At 38.9% G+C, this 20,935-nt stretch overlaps 1 protein-coding gene across 1 annotated transcript; it reads left to right on the top strand.

Annotated features, from left to right (window-relative positions):
• Positions 1-1,718: 1,718 nt before the first annotated feature.
• On the top strand, positions 1,719-17,673 carry ACAA2 (acetyl-CoA acyltransferase 2). The gene is made up of 10 exons (XM_010217759.2): positions 1,719-1,762; positions 4,776-4,942; positions 6,899-7,027; positions 8,717-8,833; positions 10,228-10,375; positions 13,112-13,287; positions 14,192-14,321; positions 16,523-16,593; positions 17,208-17,362; positions 17,571-17,673. Exons 1-10 carry the CDS (start codon positions 1,747-1,749, stop codon positions 17,653-17,655), a joined length of 1,194 nt encoding a protein of 397 aa, XP_010216061.2. The 5' UTR covers positions 1,719-1,746; the 3' UTR covers positions 17,656-17,673.
• The last annotated feature ends 3,262 nt before the right edge of the window (positions 17,674-20,935 follow it).

Genomic DNA, 20,935 nt, shown 5'->3' with positions numbered 1-20,935 from the left:
TCTGCCCCAAACCAAACCAACTGCCTCCTCAAAGGTAACTTCATGTAGGTATTTGGTGTCTTGGAGACGTCCCCGGGACACACATTCACATTTCTTTTTCACTGATTATTTTGGGGGCAGAAGTTTTGTAGCTAAGATTGCTGAAGTTCCATCTGGGAAAATCCGGAGGGAAAAAAAAAAAAAAAAAAAAAAAAGTGAATTTATGCAACGCAGTGTCATTAACATTTTGCTTGTAGAACTTACTTTCCTGAATCTAATGTGAGACTTTTTGGATGAGTGAAATAATAACAAGAGGCAGGCAGGGTTTAAGCATGGCATAAGCCATGTCTCTTTACCGCTGCTGTTAGTTAAAAACACGTATAAGCAGGGAGGATAAAGTCCAGTCTGCCCAGTCACATTACTGCAATGGCAGCGTAGGTAACTTCCTTGCAAAATCTGACCTGCAATTTGTGGCATTCGCCAAAAAAAAAGTACAAGTAATAGAAAGGCACTTGAAACAGCAGGTTGTTTTCCTCCCCTTGCATTCGTAAACTCAGTGGACTATGCAAATTCGTTCTTGCAATCTGTGTTTAACTGCAAAATTAACACTTTGTGATTGCATGTTAACGTGGCCACCTGACTGAAACAGCTTGTGTGAACAGCCGTGAACCTTTGCCTCCAACGTTGGCTCAGTTAGATTAATTCTAAACAACCCTTTCCACAATAGATTTACAGTGATGTGAATGTTAAATTCAACAATCCGTAGAGCGTGTTCCCTAGAGAGCAAGCAATTTATTTTAAAAGCGAAAGTACCAGTGAACAAAGACTTTCAAATTAAGTTGGAGTGAGAAGCAACAAAATTACCCAAAAATATGCTCTAACAGTGCAATGCCTGTTTTTTATTTGTTCTGGGTTTTTTTTTATTTATTTTTTTCTGGGGTTCGTGACATCTTTGTACTGTAAGTAGCAAAGGTCTGGCCGTTCTGCAAAAACTGAATGATACATGGGAATGAATGCTGCGGATGAAATAAATGCTACAGCTTGGGAAATTACGCTGCCATTTTGAACAAATCTGTAAACTACACCTTTGTTTATAGGAAAATGCTTGTAACAATCAGTGTAATATCCAGCTGTGGTTAAAAAAATAGAGAAAATTTGTGAAATACTTTTAAAGGAATCGTCAATTTGGATCAAAAATGGAAATGTAATCCTTTTTTCTAATATATATATTTTAATATATTTTATACAACATAAAATTATTTTATATATTTATTATTTTTAGAATTATATTATTTTACAATCATTTTATTTTATATATTTTATGATGTATAAAATATATAACAATAAATAAAAATATATGAAATATAAGTATATATCCTACATAAACATATATCAAATGTATATATCACATATATACACGATATATATATATTATATTTATGTAATACAGGATGAGGTTCAAGTTGCGGGTGGACAGGCCCACAGATCCGCAGTTGCCAGGCAACGGCCACGCGCTGCCCTGCGATTCTGCAGCCGCCGATTCGCCGGAGCGCGCGTGGGGGCTGTCGAAACAGAAGACCGAGGAAAAACAAAAGAAGAGATAAAACCTGAAATCTAAAATAAAATAAAATCTAAAAAAAAAAATGCAAAAACAAACCACATTTTTTCCGCTCTACCTGACCGCGCGGCGGCCGCGTGGCGAATTCGCGGATGCGGACTCGCAGGCTGGCGGGTGGCGTTGGCGGCAGTGGCTGAGGCGGCGCGGCCATGGCGCTCCTGAGGGGTGAGGCGCGACCCGGCAGAAAGAGGAGAGAAATGGGTCGAAAGAGGAGGGAAAGGGGCAAAAAAAGGGGTCCTGGCTGCTAGGGGAGGTCGCGTTGGGGCTATGCTGCTGCGAGGTGTCGGCGCCGTGGGGTCCCCGGGACGGGCGATTTAGATTAACAACATGGATGTGCGTTTATGTTTGTTAATTAAACCTGTCTACATGGAGAAACCTAGAAATTTCTATGTGTAAAGTTTCCTTTTTGAAGTTGGCTCTGCTGGCAGGAATAGTGCAAGATAAAGGTCTTTTGTACTTTCTCGCAGTTCCTAAGTTTTCTGTGTTAATTTCTATGTAATTTTGTTTTGCTCTGCAGAACTGGATGGTAGAGAGGGCACCTTTGCCTCTATTTACTTATTTGATATTTTTCGTGCTTAATTCAGGATCTTTTCTCATATCTTGGCACTGTGTTTTTCATGCACTATTCTTGTGGCTTAATTTTTTGAGGTTAATGCTGGATTTCTAGATGTTTCAAATAAGATTTGACCAATATTTTTATGTGAAGTGTTGAGGAGTTAAGGAATATTTCAGTGCCACATGAGTAAATACATTAACTAAGTAATGGCTGCAAACAAACAAACCTGGATTAACAGACGCCTTGAATCAAATGTGTGGCAAAGATTCAGGGTGACCTTTCTCTGCAGCCCCCAAAGTTGGGAGCTCGGGTCTGCATGTTTTTCATAGCAGTCTGCCCTCTGCTAGTGTGTATCAGCTTGGAAACTAGTGATGACCTTGGGAATCTTGCAGTGGTAACAAATGTGTAGGAGTCTCTTCCTTTTGTGCTTTCTTGCTGCCCTTTCTTGCTCAGGACTTGAGCTACCCTTTGCCCCTCCTGATATTCTGCTATTCCACGGAGGGAGTGGTGTTTGTAGATCTCTCTCCCATCATGCAAATTCAGACAGGCTCTTGAGTAATTCCCCTTGGGCAATAGCTTTGTGATCACTTAATTCAGCACAAGCACAACTCAGCACTAGAAGAGGTTGTGCTTGTTCTTCTGCCCTGGTAGTTCAGCCTTTAGTCTGGAATTGCTGTTTTATTCATCCGCCAGAAAGTAAATCTGACCACAGGAACAGATCTAAATGAAAATTAACCTCTCTTTTTCTCCTGTTTCTGAACTAATTTTCAGCTACCTCAGTGATCTGGATTAGTCTTTGGCCTGCAGTGCTGTTGGAGAGAAGCAGGCTGCAGTGAGCAGCCTGATGAAAGAAAGGGAGATATGTGTGTGCGTAAGAGAAAGGTGTAAAGTAAATTCCACCTCCAGACTGATTACAAAGCAACACTGTGTAGCTGATTCAGCAAATAACGTGGATAACCAACCACCTAGCCAAAAGGGAGGAGAAAGTTTGATCTGTTCTTTGAGCTGGCCCACAGCAAAGCCTTGCAACCAGGAGATGGAGGGAGAGAAATCAGTGGGAAGGAGGAGTGGGGAAAAGGAGGTGGGAGTGTTAAGGCCTGTTTTGCCCCGGGAAAGGTAAGCTTAGAAACATGAGATAACCCTTACAGGCCTAATGGACAAGAGCTAAAAAATTCTGACCTGACCTGTTGATATATATATTAAAAAAAAAAAGTGTTGATAATATTTAATTAAGAAGTAAGCTTGAGATGAATAAAATACCCTTGGAGGTTCACAGGTTGTGTCTGTTAGTAGTTTCCAGCCTACACGGTTTTGTGAGTGCCTTCATTTTGTGTTCCAGATCCCAACACTGTATTCCTGTCCTTGTCAGTGGAGCAAGTGTGACCTTCACCCGTTTAGAAAGACCACTTCTGTAACTCATGCAATCTGGGCTCCAAACAGATGAGCAGCAGAGGGGAGCACCCCTGTCTGCCAAAGTGGCTGAAGAGTTTGCATTGCACAGCTTGCAGAAAACAGCCTGAAAGCAACCCTATAGCATTCACATCTAGCTTAAGGAACAGGTGTTTTCCTCTAGCTACGTTTTTACATCCTTATGTATCCCTATAGTGTTGCTTAAAATAATTGTAAGTGTTCTCATGGCAGCAGCAGGGAAGAAGGGGCGGGTGAGCTCTGCTGCTTAACTGGGCAAAAGTTCACAGGCTGCCTCACGTGGCAGGGAGCTGCTGTGCCAGATAGTCAGGAGATCTTTGGTTTGATTTAAAGACAACACTGAAATTCTTACTGGCTCTTCTGGCCAAATCATTTACGCACATGCACCTTACACAGGCTTTTCCTTTCTGCTGAAAGCTGCATTTTCTCCTCAGAACCTGGAAGGCAGCTAAGACAGTGTAGATGATCTATATCAATATGGAGGCATCACTATGCTTTTGATTATAGAATGGTTTTGTTCCGAAGTTAAAGGAATCAAGGTTAAAAGGGATCTTAAATTTTACTTTGTGTGAAAACTATGTCAGTGTTTACATTTCAGAATATAAACCAGCAATTTGCTGATTTTCTGTAGGATGAGGGAACTTGTGTTTTCTAAAAAACCTTTTGTATTTTCTTCCTTAACTAACAGATTATATCACAGTTGGCCATAATGACATTTTGTGAATCCCGCTCTGATGTTTTTAGTACAGTAACACTGAAGTCTGGTGTGATATGGCAGCCTGCTTTGTCTGCTGAATATTCAAACTACTTATTTTTCCTTTTTTTTTCTTTTTTTTTCCAAACCTATTATTGGAAAAGAGTTATTCCCAGCATCTTCTCAGCTTTTCCCTCTGCCCACTGATTACATGTACCTTCTCTGCCTAAAGTGCTGCTTGTAACCCATGTCTTATCTTGAACTGTGTAGTGTTTAAGTTGTCTATATTTACAAAGCCTCTAGTGAATTATTTGTTTCAGGACAACCTGCTGATTTTATGCTTGGTTTAGCCGCTGGGTCTGCTTACCTGTACAAACCTTTTGATAAATTCATTCTCTTTGCCACAGATCTGTCTGATAGCCAACATAAATACATATAAAGGAACTTAACTCTCCTCTCCTCCGTTCCACACATACGGATAATCCTTGCTTGTGTTGCAGGTGTGTTCATTGTTGCAGCGAAGCGAACTCCCTTTGGCACCTATGGAGGTTTGCTGAAGGACCTCACAGCCATAGACCTGGCAGAACACGCTGCCCGGGCAGCTCTGGCAGCTGGCAAGGTGTCTCCTGAGATCGTTGACAGTGTCGTTGTTGGCAATGTCATGCAGGTTGGTGACATGGAATATGTACTAGTTACTGATTATTCAGACAGCTATTTCAGTGTGATTCTGTAGATAATCACTTCTGATTTGCAGCCAAGAATAATCAAAGGGATGAAAATGGAGTGAATAAGCATTCATAGTGTGGTGTTTCCTGTTCATATTTAAAGGACTTAAATTTGTAGGACTTGATTTGTGACACAACCATAGCAAGATTTATCTTCCTTTTTTAGTTCCTCAGAGTCAGTTTAAAGTAGGACAAGCTGATCCTCTCTAAAATGTGGATTTAGTAAACCTTGAGTGGCTAATCCGTGGTACATTTTTCCTATTTTAACAACCTGAGCTGTGTAACATAATGAACAGTGAGTTGTCACTGGGTTGTATAAATCCTCTTCTTTCTGGAGACTTAACTGGTTTGAGCCCATTCCCATTGAGTTTTCTCTATAGTTTTTTTTTTTTTTAAGTGAGTATAATTGTACTTTGATCTTGAAGAATACATGTCTTGACTGGCAGAAGCGTTTGGGAATCGTATCTTTCCCAGCGGGCTTGTGATGTAGATGCAACTGAATGCATTGCACTAGCATTGCAAAACTGCAATTATCCATGAATCTTGATCAGAGGCTTTGTTTTAGACAAGAAAGCCAAGAGTGTTTTTCTGTTTTGTTTTGTTTTTTGACTTCACCATATTAGGTACTGATATACTGCTTGCAGTGTTTACTCTGTTAAAGGTGCAGAAGAAACAAATACCCAAGAAATTTCACAATAAATGAACAGACATGTTCTGTTCCTTCTCAAGAACTTTCAACCAAAAAGGTAGCTTTTGTTTTCTTCTTACAGCTACCAGCTGAGCTTCTTTTATTCAACTTTTTTTTTGGTAAGAAATCTTTTCTTACAAAATCTTACAAAAAGAATCTTTTCACATTGAAATAAAATTTCCTTTCCCTTGCTTCATACCTACCTCCCCCACCACAATAGATTTTCTTTTCTTAGTCTTGTTTTGCTTTTAAGTATTATTTGATTAAGGATAAATAACTATGACCATTTTAAATCCTCCTTCTTCAGCAGAACGGTCTTGGGTTACACTTTTCACCTGAACTTGCATTTCAGGTAGCTTTGTGCGCAGAACTATGTCTTAGTAATATATGTTAGCTTAGGCCATGATCTTGGGGAACAATTTTCTGTTTGGAAAGATCCATAACAAGTCTTTAGCAGGGTTGTTGTAATTCAGCCTTTTGAGCTGTTCCTGTGCTCTAGTCAGTCATGTGCTGACTCAGCAGTCAGAATGCCGCTGCCAAATCACGTTTTGTTTTATCCCATGATGAATTGTGGCTTATTGTGGCAAAAAGGAATGGATCTAACACAGACTCATCTGTGTATGGTACAAATAGAAAGATGATATAACCATCTTTGAAAAGTTCTGGATGAATTAGATTTTGTTATTAGAACAGAGCAACGTATATTAAAAAATCATATGTATAAAATTTCACAAAGTGGAGATGAAGCAACAGTGGTGTCTTTCCTCATTGCCTATTTTCTTGGAGGGCCTATCCCTGTTAATCTGAGCAGGTTTAGTTTACCTTGATATAATCATTGCTTATTAGTCCGTATCTAGTCTTCTGTTATCACACTGTGTCTGAACTGATCTGAAATTAAGGGATAAAGAAAACATAAGATATTGTTAAATGACTGACTTCAGAATCTTTCCAGCTGCAATACATTTTTCAGCATGATATCTGTCTCTTAGGATAGAGTTTCTTTCAAATGTGTGTTTAGACATTGGCCTTTGATCCTAAGGGGAGGTGTTTTCTGAAATGAGTCAGAGTGCTTCTTATAAGTAGTAGAATTGCTATTAAGCATAGAGCTATCTTTTGTCAGTAATTCAATCACAACATTCAGACTTTCGCACAAGGCTTTTACTTTCCAAAAGGATAAGAACATAAAACCTCCTGTTTGTTGTGTCTGCAGACCTCCTCAGATGCTGCTTATATTGCAAGACATGTGGGTTTACGTGTGGGAATTCCTGTCCCGGTTCCAGCTCTCACTGTCAACAGACTCTGTGGCTCTGGTTTCCAGTCCATTGCCAATGGATGTCAGGTAGAAAGCCCTTTCTCTCTGTATTTCTGCATTAGCTTTAATCTTCGTCAGATTGTTAACTTGAGAGGAGAGACTTGTTTGGAAACATGTGGTGTGTGTTTGGATGAGTATTATCATGGATTTTTAGTTACCACTGGTCAAGAATTCCTGTTGTCCTGCATGGTTGTGTTCAGTAGTCCAGCTAGTACAGCACTGGTTTTGTGGATAGTTTTAGAAAATCATCATTGGAGTTATTTTGAGTTTAATGGAAGGAGTGCAATAAGTGCTAACTCAGTCATGCAGCAGTTGCACTCTCCAAGCGCAGTTGATTTGTTGTTAAGTATACTTGCAATCAAATCTTATTGTTCATTTTGTCACTAATGCTTTTTTTAAGTAAAAATGCTGATGTGAACTGTCTCTGCTGATCCCAGAGAAGTGTTGCTCTTGTTTTCTATTTTTAACACAGTGTTTACTCTCTGCCAAATAAAAAATAGCTTTTACTCTATCTTTTAGAAAAGAAACAGCACATACTTTTTACCCAAGTAGCAATTAGTCATTATGGTGATTTTTTTGGTTTTTTTTTTGATTGGTTGGTCAAGGAGGAAAGAGACTGTGCAAACTGGAGTGTTTTTTTGTAAATGCTTGAACAGCCATATAGTTAATAAAAAATCCTGTTAGCTGGGGAACTATTTCAGATGTAATCCTCTAGAAGGAATAGTGTGAAAGACAATGCAGAGTTAAGGTTAAAAGTTTACAATAATATTCCTGCAATGATCTAGAAAAGTGTACACATACAAGAAGAATTAATTTCTGCTTAAAAAAATCATTTGGAGACTTTTGATCACCTATATTGAAAGAGTAGTCAAAAGGTCTTTTCCAAATATATTTCCTCAGTATATCTAATGTTAGCTATAGATATTATTAAAGAATAGTAAATATTAACTTTTTTTTAATATTAACTAATATTTACTGTTTAGTAAATATTAACTAGTCATCTCAAATGTGTGTCAAGGTAATTTTATCTGCTTCCATTCCACTACAGAAATATTCTGGTTAAGTGGATCATTTTAAGGAAGGAGTATTTTGAACTGCCAGGACATGCGTTTAGGGGACAGTGATATGGCAGTGATGAATTAGTGTGTAAATTTTGTATTATTATTTTTTTTCTGACAATTTACATGACTGATGTTTTCTAAAACAATGTTTTATTTTTGAGAATCGTATGGCCCAGTTTCAGGTTTTGAGGTTTGATTTCTATTCCTGCTGAGAGGGTTGCAGGTAGAGAGGAAACAGATTATCCCACCCTCCCGACCCAAACAAAAACACAAAAAAACCCTAATATTTGGTTTTGTTGTACTAATATTAAAAAGAAAATGAGGCCAAATGTCTTTTAACCCAACCATACAAGCATGACAATACTTGTACTGGCTTTCTTCCTTAGTCTTGTCATAAGCAGGTACCCTTGTTCTCTTGCTGCCCTCATGGGTATAATCCTACTGCATTGACAGCTGGGTGAATGAGCACATATTAAAAGTGGTAGAACCTCCTCTTAATAGAAAGTTAGACCCTGCATAAATATATGCATAAATGAGCATGAATTCATTCTGTGTGTGTCTTTCCAGGTGACAAAGTACTTTTCTAAAGCAGTTGTTACTGTCTTATGATAACTGCAAACTAACTGCTGGATCTGTTTTGTTTTTGTGTTAACAGGAAGTCTGTCTTAATGACTCAGAAGTGGTTCTGTGTGGTGGAGCTGAAAATATGAGCCAGTCTCCTTACGCTGTTCGAAATGTTCGCTTTGGAACCAAATTAGGAGTAGATATGAAGGTTTAATACTGTTCTCTTTTTCCTATGAATAAAGTCAGGTTTACAGAGCAACAGAAGTATTGGACACATAGGTGCTATAGTCTTTCAGATGAAATCATTGGAGATAGATCCAAATTCAGTTGTTCAAAGCATTTATCAAGTATTCAAACATTAAAAAAGCAGTTACAGTAATTTTTCCTAAGTATACCAGTTTTCTAGCATTTTCAAAAATATATATGATTTTGTGAAAACTGTATATGAATTCCTGTCCATGTGAAATGTGTCATTAAACTCCTGCGTACAAAACCTAGTTCACTTGGTATATTCCATCAAATAGTGTATATAAGTGTAAGACAAAAACTTCTCTGTTGTCAGAGGGTGAGAGAAACACATAAAGAGTTTAGGTAAAGCTAGTACAGCTAGCAGTGAGGCATTAGACTGGTAGAGAACACATAAGCCTCCCAGTTGTAAGCATCTTTCAATTTAAACCTGAGAAATTGAAGTTAAATCTAGTGACAGAGATTTTTTTCTAACAGTTTCTTCTGAAGAAGAATTCTTAGTGAATACAGTGGGAAATTTGCAGAAGGGAGCACTTCTGCTGTGATAATTACTGTTTACTCAGCAGGCCTTAACCAAATCAAATTCTTAAATTAGGTTCTTTAAATATTTCAGCTTTTTATTTTCTCTCCTCTGCAGTGTTTTTACACTATGAAATACGTTAGACTGCCCTTCCTGTGAGCCTCTGTGGCACTGTGACAGCCTCAGTCTTTGCAGAAAGCCCACTGGAAAGTTGTTGGTTGCACTCAGTTTCCATAAGTGTCATAAGATCCTTATTGTGAAGATAACTGAATTACACAATTACAAGTGTAAGAGTCTTGCAGAATCTACTTGTCAAAGACAAGTGAGGACCAGCTAGCTGGACTGCTTGGGCTTGTCTTTATTAGATGAATTAAATTTCAGCTTAGGTATTTTCTCATCTGAGATCTTTTACCCACAGAAAATCTTAACTCAAGTGTGGTGGAGATTTTAACTGGCATTAGAGGAAGAGCCAGAGTCAGTAATTTGCTGTCGTTTTTCACACTTCCTCACTGTTCATTCTTGCTATGAGATACGTTTTCTCATAGCTCATTAGTAAATATAGCAGTAAAATACACTGAAAAACTAAAAATCCCAGGCTTTTCCCAAACCTCTTAGGGTGATAATATAAATGAAAGGAGCTGCACTAGGACAAAACATAGAGTAATTAAAATAATACCCAAGGTCTTGCATGCAACTTTGCTTTTGTTTGTTCTAATTGAAGTATCTGTAGGTAACCCGACTTAATTTTGCAAAGAGACATTGGCTTCCGAGAAGCTAGTGAGTAATTAAAATGTTAAAACTGCACTGCATGATAATTTTAATTATGTCCAATGCAGATGGAAGACACACTGTGGTCAGCTGTGAATGACACGCACATTAATACACCTATGGGAGTTACAGCTGAAAATCTGGCAGTAAAATACAACATCACACGGGAGGACTGTGACCGATACGCTCTGAAAACACAACAGAGGTTCAAAGCTGGTTAGTAAATCCAAGAGTAGAATGTTACATGGTATCAATTTCCAATCTGTTTAGCTTAGAGTATCAATTCAAAATATATTAACTTGTAGCTCATACACTGCTTAATTTTTGTAATTTTAAAATCCTTTAGGGTGTGTGTGTGTGGTCTTTCAGTTTCCTCGATAAAATACACAACTGTAGACATCAAAGATTGTTAACATGGTAGTAGCAGTGCCACATCACAGGTCTATTCTTCAGATCCTGGACCAAACGGAGCTCCCTCAGTGGTGGGAAGAGGCCATCACGTGCTTCTAAACGTTTTGGAGAGCTATTTAAAGCAATAGGCAGCAAAACATGATTTTTTTTGAAAAAAAATACTTTTATTGTGGTTAAATATATGTGATCTTATTCAGTAAATTTACTGATTTTTTTGGTAACAGCTACCACCATGTAAAGTAGTGAAGTCAGATGTAAAACCTCTAGCAGGTGTTTTCTCTTAGTATTTTACTGGGCATATATACACCAACAGTAATTCTAACCTGTGTTCCTGCTGCTCTCTGACTACTGTCTGTTGATCTTTGAGCTTCATTTCAGTTTTTCAGACTGTAAAATTAGTGTTATTTTCTATCTTTGGAATCATTGTAAAGTTTAACAAGATGTACTGTGGATGCTGCTTTTGAAAGCGTTAACGTTCATGCCTTTTCTATGCTGGTGTATATACTGCCTTAATCTCGGTATCCTATAAGGGTATATTCCCTTTGTTCTGTCTGAACAGGAACATTATTCCTCTGTTTGTTAAAACATAGTTGTATGTTGCTGGTAGGTGTGATACCACGCTCTCTTGTAAGAAGTCAGTGTTGTTCCAGTTTTTTGTTTCCTTTTCAGCCAGACAAACTGCATTTTGCTTTGAACACAAAAGGGTTGCAAAAGTTATTATATGAATTGAGCCTTTTCCTGTTTTACAGTCTACTGAGGAGTCAGATTAGTCCCAAGGCATAGAAATAGTGTATCTTGCAGAACCTTTCTCTATCTCCTGAAAAAAAGATTTAAAAAGGCAAAAAGGTAACATTTTAAAATCCAAAGTTGTTCTGTATATGCAGACAAATGCATCTTGAATGGCCTGGTGCGTGTAGTTGTTTTGCTTTACAGCAAATGCAGTTGTTTGGCTGTATCAATTATTAATCATTTGTTTACAAGAGTGTTATAAACACAACAGACTTAAGTGATTCACTTCAAAGCCTTTCTGTTGAAAACACAGGTGTATTTTTGCACTCGCTTTCAGGAAAAGCTCCTGAAAGATCAGAGAAATAAACATAACCTTACTATGATGGTATTGTTAGCTGTAACATCTTAGTGTAATTTGCCTTTTGATACAAAGATACTGTAATTCATGTATCTTCTGTTTGTTCTGTGATACAAATAACCCACTCTAGGAGGGCTGAAATGAAAATACTAAGTGGAGTGTCTTATCAGCAGGCTGAGGAATGAGTCCTCGGCGCCTCAGCATGAGCTATAATTGATGAAATTATATATATATATATATATGATAAGACATATATATATATATATATAAATGCTATTCTACAATCCTAGCCAACATCACTATGAATTGAAGAACTTTTTTTTTTTTTTTGTTAACCATCTTGATGTGTCACATTATTGCTGTAATATGGGTAACTACACTGTGTACTAGGCCAATTTATTTACTTGTAGGCTTTCAAAAATCTGTGGAGTATCATTATCATTAGGGCAGATGGTATCTGAAAAAAAAGAGTTATTTCGTTGGGATCTTATCTTTAAACATTAATGATTTCCGTGGATAAAGCCATAATTCAGAGGTATTATTAGATTATGGTGACATAAACAGTATGGTTTGCTGGCCATAAGCCAGTAGAATACCTAGTTCCTTCCTAGGACTTCCACATTTATAAGATGCAAGGATCTAAGTATACTTTTAGATTATAATATTGGTGCTTTTTAATGGGTGCTGCTTTTCAAGGTGGATTTTATATTTTTTTCAGTGGATACAGTAATGCTACTTGTAACTTCTATTAATTACTTACAAATCTGTGGCTTCCCCTGCCGATATTGATAACTATTTCCTGCCAAGAAAAGGAGGTTTTTGTTTCTTTCTTGTTTTGCATGTGATTTTTACCATTTTAACTTGCTTCCTCTTATGGGTGTCTTAGATACCTGCAGTATTTTGAATTGTCCCAGGATATTTAGGCAACTGATTCCCATGCTAAGATCCCAACTTGGAATGCCGAAGCCTTTGGAGGAGCAGCTAGGCCTGTATTTTTAGCTGATGTCCAGTACCTTATGCCAGTTATCAGTAGAGAAGATGTGGCTCAGTATTTTTTCCCTCTTCCTGTCCAAGTGAAATTTGTACCTTTTTGGCCCTTTGATAAGTGACAGAATAATAGAATAAAACAAAATCACAGAGGTTGGTAGCAAATATAAATCTAGTGCTTAAAAAAAATAAGTCAGTTATTTAAACCTGAAATAGCACTGTAATTTCAGAGATTTTTTTTCAGATAATTTTGAGAGTGGTTTTGTATGGTTTATAACCAGATTCTAAAAAAACAAACTGTAAAACCCCAAATAGTCTTTTTAAACAAAATATAAAGAAGCGTTCCTGAACTCCAGTTTCAAATAGAGGGAAACTTGTGTATACATGAAAATGAGATTATTGGTCATTCTGGGCAATCATCCACTATTTTTATCACAGGTTTTTTACTTTCCTTTTTGTGATCGTAGCTTCTGATGCTGGTTACTTCAATGAGGAGATGGCACCAGTTGAAGTGAAAACAAAAAAAGGGAAAGAAAGCATGCAAAAGGATGAGCACCCACGGCCTCAGACTACGCTGGAACAACTGGCAAAACTCCCAGCTGTCTTTAAGAAGGATGGAACAGTCACTGCTGGAAATGCTTCAGTGAGTACGTCGAAGTCTTGGATTGCAAGGTGTCACCTATGAGGTTCTCCAGGCTTGTTATTACTGTACTTCTCCCATCCTGAGCAATCTTTAGCTGTCAGAGTTGTCTGTTGCCAGGAGTACCTTTTAATTTTGCCACTGAATTGCAGCACGCAGCTTGCCCATGGGTGACTATTCCAGCCCCGGATGCTGAAGCATCCTTCAGCCTGCTCCTATGTCCTAAAATACTTTGTGGTGTCTCTGTCTTTTGTCAAGACATCCACTTTTTTTCGTCAGCTTTGAATATATATGTAATTGATGTCTGCTGTGACTGTGTAGGACTCTGCTGGAATTAGCTGTTCATCTTTCCTTTAGAGGTTACTGAACATTCACTTTCAAAATCACTGATATGTTTCCTGGGCATATTGCTGCTCAGCTTTGTACCACAGTTAGTATCCCCTGTGGTCCAAAACACATTTTTCTCCTACTTAGTGTAGACCGGGAGTTTAGCAACGTGTCACTAGGGGCCATTCCATTTACAAGCATTATCTTAACCAGTTGATTGATGGGCTTGGGGTTATAGTCTGAATGCCTGCCTAAAATAACTGATAGCCACACTAAGTTCTGCTGTCTGAAAAGTATATCAGTAGTGTCTTTGCAAGTCTACAAAATGATGTTACCAGTGCAAGGGAGACTTTTAGTGGCAAAAAAGTGATTTACTTTTTAAAATATTTAAAGTAAGTAAATACCTGTATTTACCTTTGTTTCACAGTCCACTGAGTAGAAGATTGTGGCTTATTTTCTTAGTAAAATAATACTTCTCCATGTTAAAAATTAAGAACAAATGCCAGATTCTATTTTTAAGAGGAGCATATTTAGTTTAAAGTGTTTTTTCACTAAGAATGCTTTTCTCTTTTATTCCAAGGGTGTGTGTGATGGCGCTGGAGCAATCATCATTGCCAGTGAATCAGCACTTAAAAAGCACAGTCTCACTCCACTGGCAAGGATAGTAGCTTATCATGCATCTGGCTGTGACCCTAACATAATGGGCATCGGTAAGCTGCAATAAAGCACATTATTTTTGTGAAGCCATGTTAAAGAATTCTTGTGTTGAGCATTATAAGGAAAAGAAAGGGAAGCTGCGGTGTGCTGAGTCTGATAGCTTTGACAGGGACTTACTTCAGAGACACTGTCCCCCTCACTGTTATCAGTGTCCCTTTTACCACAGAGAGCTACATAATTTGGCTTATAGCGTATATGCAATGCCTGACCTATAGGCGTTAACGCCGAGTTACTGGACTATACTCTCTGCCATGCACTGTTTTTTTTTTCCTTACCCTCTCTGTTATTCAGTAAGTCAAAGAAGTAGGGGCTCTTCCAATCTTTTTAAAAGACTATTTTCTCCCGCAATCCACCTGCAGCTTTTCCCAGAAGCTTTAAATCCCATTATATATGTATAACTTTGAGTTGTCTTTATCACTGCTTGCTGATTACTATGTGCATCCGTTTCAGCCACTACTCAGCTACTACTTGTGCAGCGAAGAATGCATTTCAGTAAACAACTTGAGGTGTTATTGTGGAGAATCAGCTGCTTTTTTCATTAGCCCCGTATTTTATGCTTTCTAATCAAGCTGTTAAGTGCAAATGAACCCTCAAAGCTGGTCCAGACACCCCAGGATTTTTGCCCTATTTTCAGTATGTAGACAGCATTGTATGCCAGCATTTCTTTTCCCTTCTGCCAGAGAAGCAATTGTTGACTGGTTTCATGTGGCCGTGGAAATGCAAATGAAGCTTTGTCGGATTTGCTTTCTTGTTCAGGCAATCCTACTAACCCAGCTCTTCGAGCAAATGTTTCTTTCCCCAGACTTCATGCTTCCATTGTGCTTTCCAAACTAGCCCATTCTTCCCAGGTCAGGCAACTCTTTTAGCTTGTTTAAAAACTTCATAAATCACATGGAGAAATGGTTAGTATCGTAACTCTTAAACACCACAGCTTGTCTGCAGCTCCTCAGAGAGCCCAAATGAGATTCATAGACATGGTCGAAATGGCTCTGAGAACACAGGAATTTAGAGTGAGCAACTGCCCTGTCACGTATGAATAGTTTTAGGGAGTCCTTCCTCACAGTTTCTGGTGAAAGAAATCATTAGCTTAAAGTCTCCTTGGTTGTTTGTATATTTTCTATGGGAGATCCTCCCATTACTCCTGCACATACAGGTGTGCTCAAAGCAGTATATAACAAGATACATAAAGGATCTAGTGTTAAGCCTGTATCTTTCTAATGATCCACTGAACTTTGTATTGCGCCCTTTCATCTCTTGAATTTTCACAGAATCACAGAATGGTTGAGGTTTGAAGGGATCTCTGAGATCATCTAGTCCAACCCCCCTGCTTAAGCAGGGACATGTAGAGCATTTCCTGTCTCTTTGGTCAGTTCTTTGTTTTTATTATTTTCATTTTTTGAGTTCCCAGCACCATTTTGGGTACTGAGATGCTTGAATTGTGTTTTGGGATTGTTTTCATTCCCTGCTTCGTTTGTTTTATGATTAGCTTCAATCTAACACCATGATATCTTTGTCCTGCAGGTGCATAGCTAAGTAGCCCTTTCAAATTCTCTCTAAGTGTCTCTTTCGCTAGGTAGCTGTGCTTTGAGAATGAACTCCCTTAGTGAAATAAATAAATTTGCAGATGTCTGCTTTCTTCCAGGGAATGATTTTATTATCCAACTCAGTAGTATTCTCCAAAAACATTAATTATTTCAGTTGGTTGGTTTGATCTGGGTCGAAGGAATTTATTTGTTTATTTTTTAAACTAGAAGAGTTATGGGTAAGTTGTATTTAAAACACCAAATCAGTAATCCCCGTAAGATAAACATATTCCACCAATCTCTATAAATATTGCCTTTTGGTTTTTATTTTGTTTATCTGGAGGCAGCAAGTGGTAGAGGCTGAGGCAAAGACTCCTGGAGGACAGAATAGCTCAGAAGAGTCTTGAGATTGTTTTGGTGGCTGTCAGTCCTCTTGATTTACCAACCTAGCTGTGCAGCAGTGATGACACTTCTAATCTGCCTGGCACTGTGTGGAGGAAGATGAGGGAAATGTAGGAGTTTTCTTACCACCCAATGCAGCAACTGATTGGCATATCCAGAATTCATTGGTGCAGTGACGGGTCATGAACTAGGTATGAGGCTATGCTATGAATGACATTTTTCAAAGCCTTTTCCTTTTTTTATTAATTGCTTGTACATTTCCCAAATAGGCCCTGTACATGCAATTACTGAAGTCCTGAAGAAGGCAGGACTGACCCTGAAGGATATGGATTTGGTGGAGGTAAGGAGGTTAACAGGAATGGGGAGGCTCTTGTTGGCCTTTTGAGCAGGAACATTCCCCTTGCAATGCGCAGCCTGTCATAACGACGTGGGTGTTTCTGCGTGCCCAGAGCTTGCTTGTCCTGACTCACATCCCTGCCTCCTGTCCAGCCGGTTTCTTCCATGCAGTTGCATGGGCAGCACAAAAATGTCAGGCACGTGGAAACTGAAAATCATTTGACAGCAAAACAGAAAGTATCCTCAGGTGACATATGGTTACCCTGTTGGCTGGATTGTTAATGTTTTATTTCAGTTAGTTGAAACCCTCCATTTCTGAACAATGCCATTTTTTTCCCTAGAAATTAGGCTCTTCACAAACACACTGCATCAGAATATATCACACCTTTTCTATAAAGTATGCTACATATTTGCACTGTGTCAAGGATTTGAACTTACAGTGAGTTGGACTGGCAATTTTTACATCATCCAGATACACTTTTAAAAACACAGGATTTAGCATTTTTTACTTCAAACATCCAGAAGTGTACCTCATTCATCCTTGTATGCAAACATGCTGCCGAAAGCTGCTGTAGATACTCAAGCATGAATAGTTGTGTCGTTTCTGTGGTGTTTTAGGTGAATGAGGCATTTGCACCCCAGTACCTGGCAGTTGAAAAAGTCTTGGGCCTTGACCCCGAAAAAACTAATGTCAACGGAGGTGCCATCGCAGTCGGTCATCCTCTGGCTGCTTCAGGATCACGGATCACAGCTCATCTGGTTTATGAATTAAGGTGGGTACGCAGTTTTTCTGCAGAAATATTTCAATGTCAGTTCAGGCTTTATCCTACCTTTTCAGAAAATGAAGATTGTACGTATTCTGAAACCCCATCTTTAATTGTACATTTGAATAGTTGATAGCTACTTCTCTTTCATAAAATCAGGAGATCTGCTGTGGTCTTATAAATAAAGTTCACTTTTGCTGTTACTTTTTCCGTGTAGGCGTCGCGGTGGGAAATACGCAGTTGGGTCAGCCTGCATTGGAGGTGGACAAGGCATTGCTGTCTTGATTGAGAACACAGCCTGAGAGGTTCTGGAGACTTCAGTGGTGCACAGATTTGTAATTCCTCCCCCAAAAAAGATGCCTGAAGATAAATCCTCACTACCTCCCCTTCATTTTGTGCCATTCTTGCAAGGTGAAGGAATGGCTGAGAAGTCTGACTTCTGAAAAACAATTATGTTTCTCTAACCAAATAAAGTGTAAAGCAAATATAATCTTACACTGATGAAATAGTTTCTAAAAACCTCTTTTCAATCAATGTAAATGTATTTCTATAGGCAAAATACTCATAATTTCCTGAGGAAAATGCCTGTCAATCTTTCACCAAGCCTGCCTTAAAACAGCAGTACAGCTTTTTGAGCAAGTATTGCTTTGACTTTTCTTCTCTGAGCTACTTTTGCTGCCTGATACATGTATCTCTTTTGCCATCAGGAAAGGTGCAAATTTAATTGCAGACCTTCTGAAATATGTACTGACTGTAGATTATATGCATTGTAATTTGTACCCTGCTACTTTGCAGGGGAAAATAAAACGTGAGAAAGCTTGATTTTCCATTGTGCCTTCAAAAGAACAATAAATGGAAGTAAAAAAAAAAAAAAAAGCCTGCTGATTTTCTTAAAACGCGAAATACTGTGGGAATTTAGTTAGTAGTTGTTATTTGAGATGCTGCTTTTACTGGCTGAGAAGTGACTGGTGTTTACTAGGTAATTTGTGGAGAACTGAGAAATCCGCAAGTTTTCCAAGGCAGTGTGTGCTGCATACAACTAGTGCTGCATAGTGCCACTCATTTCTTAACTTCTTACAGTATTGCCCTTCTCTTGGGTCACCTAACATTTGCCATAGCCTGTACTGTGCTTTCTGGACTAGAATAGTAGCAAAGACTTAAAATGTACTTTGATATTTTTTTTTCTTATCCTCTATTCACACCAAAATACTGTTTCACTACAGCTTATTCCTGCCACTCCGCTGGGACGAGCTGTAAGGATTGTGAAAGAGGTCATTCAAAACCAGACTGTCCAACTTTGCAGGAAATTCAGGAATATAGCAAGTATTGTTAGAATTAGTTAAAGTGTGCTGATCCCTCTTTCTGGAATTTCCTGCGGACACAATGTATTTAATATTTTCAGAGATCTGTTCAGTTTTTCCAGGATCTCTTCCCTGAGGAGCAACAGTTTTTTTCAGAGCTCATCACAGTGTAGATAAAGAATAGGCCCCTTCACGCACTTTATTTTGCACCCATGACTTTATTTTCCCTCTTTATTACTCAATGTATTGAGATGCACCTTTAATTCCAACCATGACATCTGAATTTGCTCATCCTGAATAATTATTTATTTTCTACAAAAAGCATCATGATATTCACTCCTTTTTTCCAGGCAGCTTATTAATGTTATCAGCACAGGTGATTGCATGTCCTGCTAGTTACTTCTCTTTGCTTACACATCATTCCAAGGTATGTTTTCCTGTTTCCTGGCTATATATTATGTATATAATAGTAATTGTAGAATTACTATTATGGGATTCATTTGGGAAATGAGGAAAACTTGCTGACATTAGTTTGTATTGGAGAAATTAAACAGTGGCCTAGAAGGAGCAGAAGATAGGGAAGGTTTAAGGGGAAAACCTATTTGTTGGGTGTCACAAGTTTGTATGTTTTATTCAGGTTCAGGACTATATATTTTCATATAAGTAAGCTATATTACAGTATAAGGAAAATGCTGTTTTTTTTTTTTTTCTGAAATACGTTAGAAGAGAAAATACTTGTAGAAAGCATTCCCTATGCTTGGAAAGCTTTCCAGGTTTGCTCGTAAATGTAGTTCAACTTTCTACCGCAGGGAGGTGCATTTTAGACACCTTACAGCTCAGGGCTTGGTTAATTTTGAATCTGAATTACACAAAATTTCAGGTCCAACTTTTTCCTTTAGTGAGTTTCAAACAGGCAGGTGCCAATACACCAGTTCAAACCCTGCAGTGAATTTCCAGTGGTTTAGAAATTGCATTTGCAGTTTTACGGAGCAGATTCCAACCAGAGCTGGAGAGGGCTGGTTCAACAAGATGATGAACGAAGCGATGAACCTGACTGGAGATGAAGAGAGCAGATTATGGCTTTTCTTTGTCCAGAAAATGACCTTATTATACCTTAGCCCTAAGCAATAGTATAGGAGAGAAAGGGAAAAAGCAGGGCGCTCTTAGGGGCAGACTTAACCTGCTGCCCTGATTTTTGGATTACAAATTAGCAATTGTGTTTTGCTGCTAGTGGGAAGCCTAATACAGATAAAAAAATACAGATAAAAAAAATAAAAAAGAAAAGAATAATCTTGAAGTGCTTCAGCTTTGGTCAGTTGTGACAAGCTCTTCCCTGCTCCTCCCATCCAGACTTTTCCATGTGTTCCGAGGCTGTGGAGCTGGGCAGGGCTCCGTCTCGCCTCTCCTCGAGGCGTCAGTGCTGCCTGGCTGGGTCAGCGGGGGGACTGAAGGGGGGATTAATCCTTCCCAGAGCTCGGGCTTGAATAGCAGGGCAGCTCTTCTGCTAACAGCTCCACGGGGGCAGCACCAGTGACGGCTTCATTAGCTTGAGGATTCCTGTGTGCAGAACCGAGTTGGAAGCACTACGTGGATGGGCGGTCGAGCCTGTGAAATACATGTGTGATTGCTGGTCTGGGTTTTGTAGCGGATAGTATTTCTCATGCAAACTGAGCTGAGAAGATGGAAAAATAACCTTTTCCTGAGCAAAGGTTATTTCTGCTCTGCGTAGTAGCGCGGTGGGAGGGAGGTGGTGGAGGGCTGTGGGAAAACGCAACTGCAAGCCTAAAAATAGACACCCTTAGAGTAATTTCAGAGTCAATCACACCCAAGGAATTTGCAATATGTTGCTACCACCAGTGTAATTCCAGTCTAAGTCACCAGCTTGTGAGATGTGAAGAATTTCATTGTGACTCTATCCAGGGGAGACAAGAGTCAGTGACTCCACCAGTGCACATGTGATAGAGGAGAATTAGCTCGGGGCTCTTCCCATGTAGGGATGTTCTCTTTTCTTCTTCCTTTAATTCCCTTTTCTCTCCTTGTTCCCAGGTTGCTCAGACACCGGTGCAATTGTCAGCACAGCCTCCTGAGACAGCTCGAGCTAGAGAGATCGCTAGATGTGCCGGGGCTGGAATGAACCTCTCCAAGAAATTACTGCAGATTTGGTGAAATCATCATTATAGGCCAGACTAATTCTCAAGGCCTGTCACTAGAAGCAGGGTTTATGCGTTAGGAGATTCTGTGATTTGAAGTCGTATGTCGGCCCCTGTCGTTCCCTCATGTC

The sequence above is a fragment of the Tinamus guttatus genome, unplaced genomic scaffold (genome assembly GCF_059628265.1).
Source record: "Tinamus guttatus ecotype Peru unplaced genomic scaffold, ASM5962826v1 Tinamus_guttatus_pri_ptg000293l, whole genome shotgun sequence".
Lineage (NCBI taxonomy): Eukaryota > Metazoa > Chordata > Aves > Tinamiformes > Tinamidae > Tinamus > Tinamus guttatus.
Note: the sequence above shows the minus strand (reverse complement) of the source record. Positions and strands in the feature narration are given on the sequence as shown.

Excerpts from the sequence above, each read along its gene's own strand:
- ACAA2 (XM_010217759.2), top strand. Across the intron at positions 4,943-6,898 it reads TTGTTGGCAATGTCATGCAG|ACCTCCTCAGATGCTGCTTA; the intron begins GTTGGTGACATG and ends TTGTGTCTGCAG. Across the intron at positions 16,594-17,207 it reads AGGATATGGATTTGGTGGAG|GTGAATGAGGCATTTGCACC; the intron begins GTAAGGAGGTTA and ends GTGGTGTTTTAG.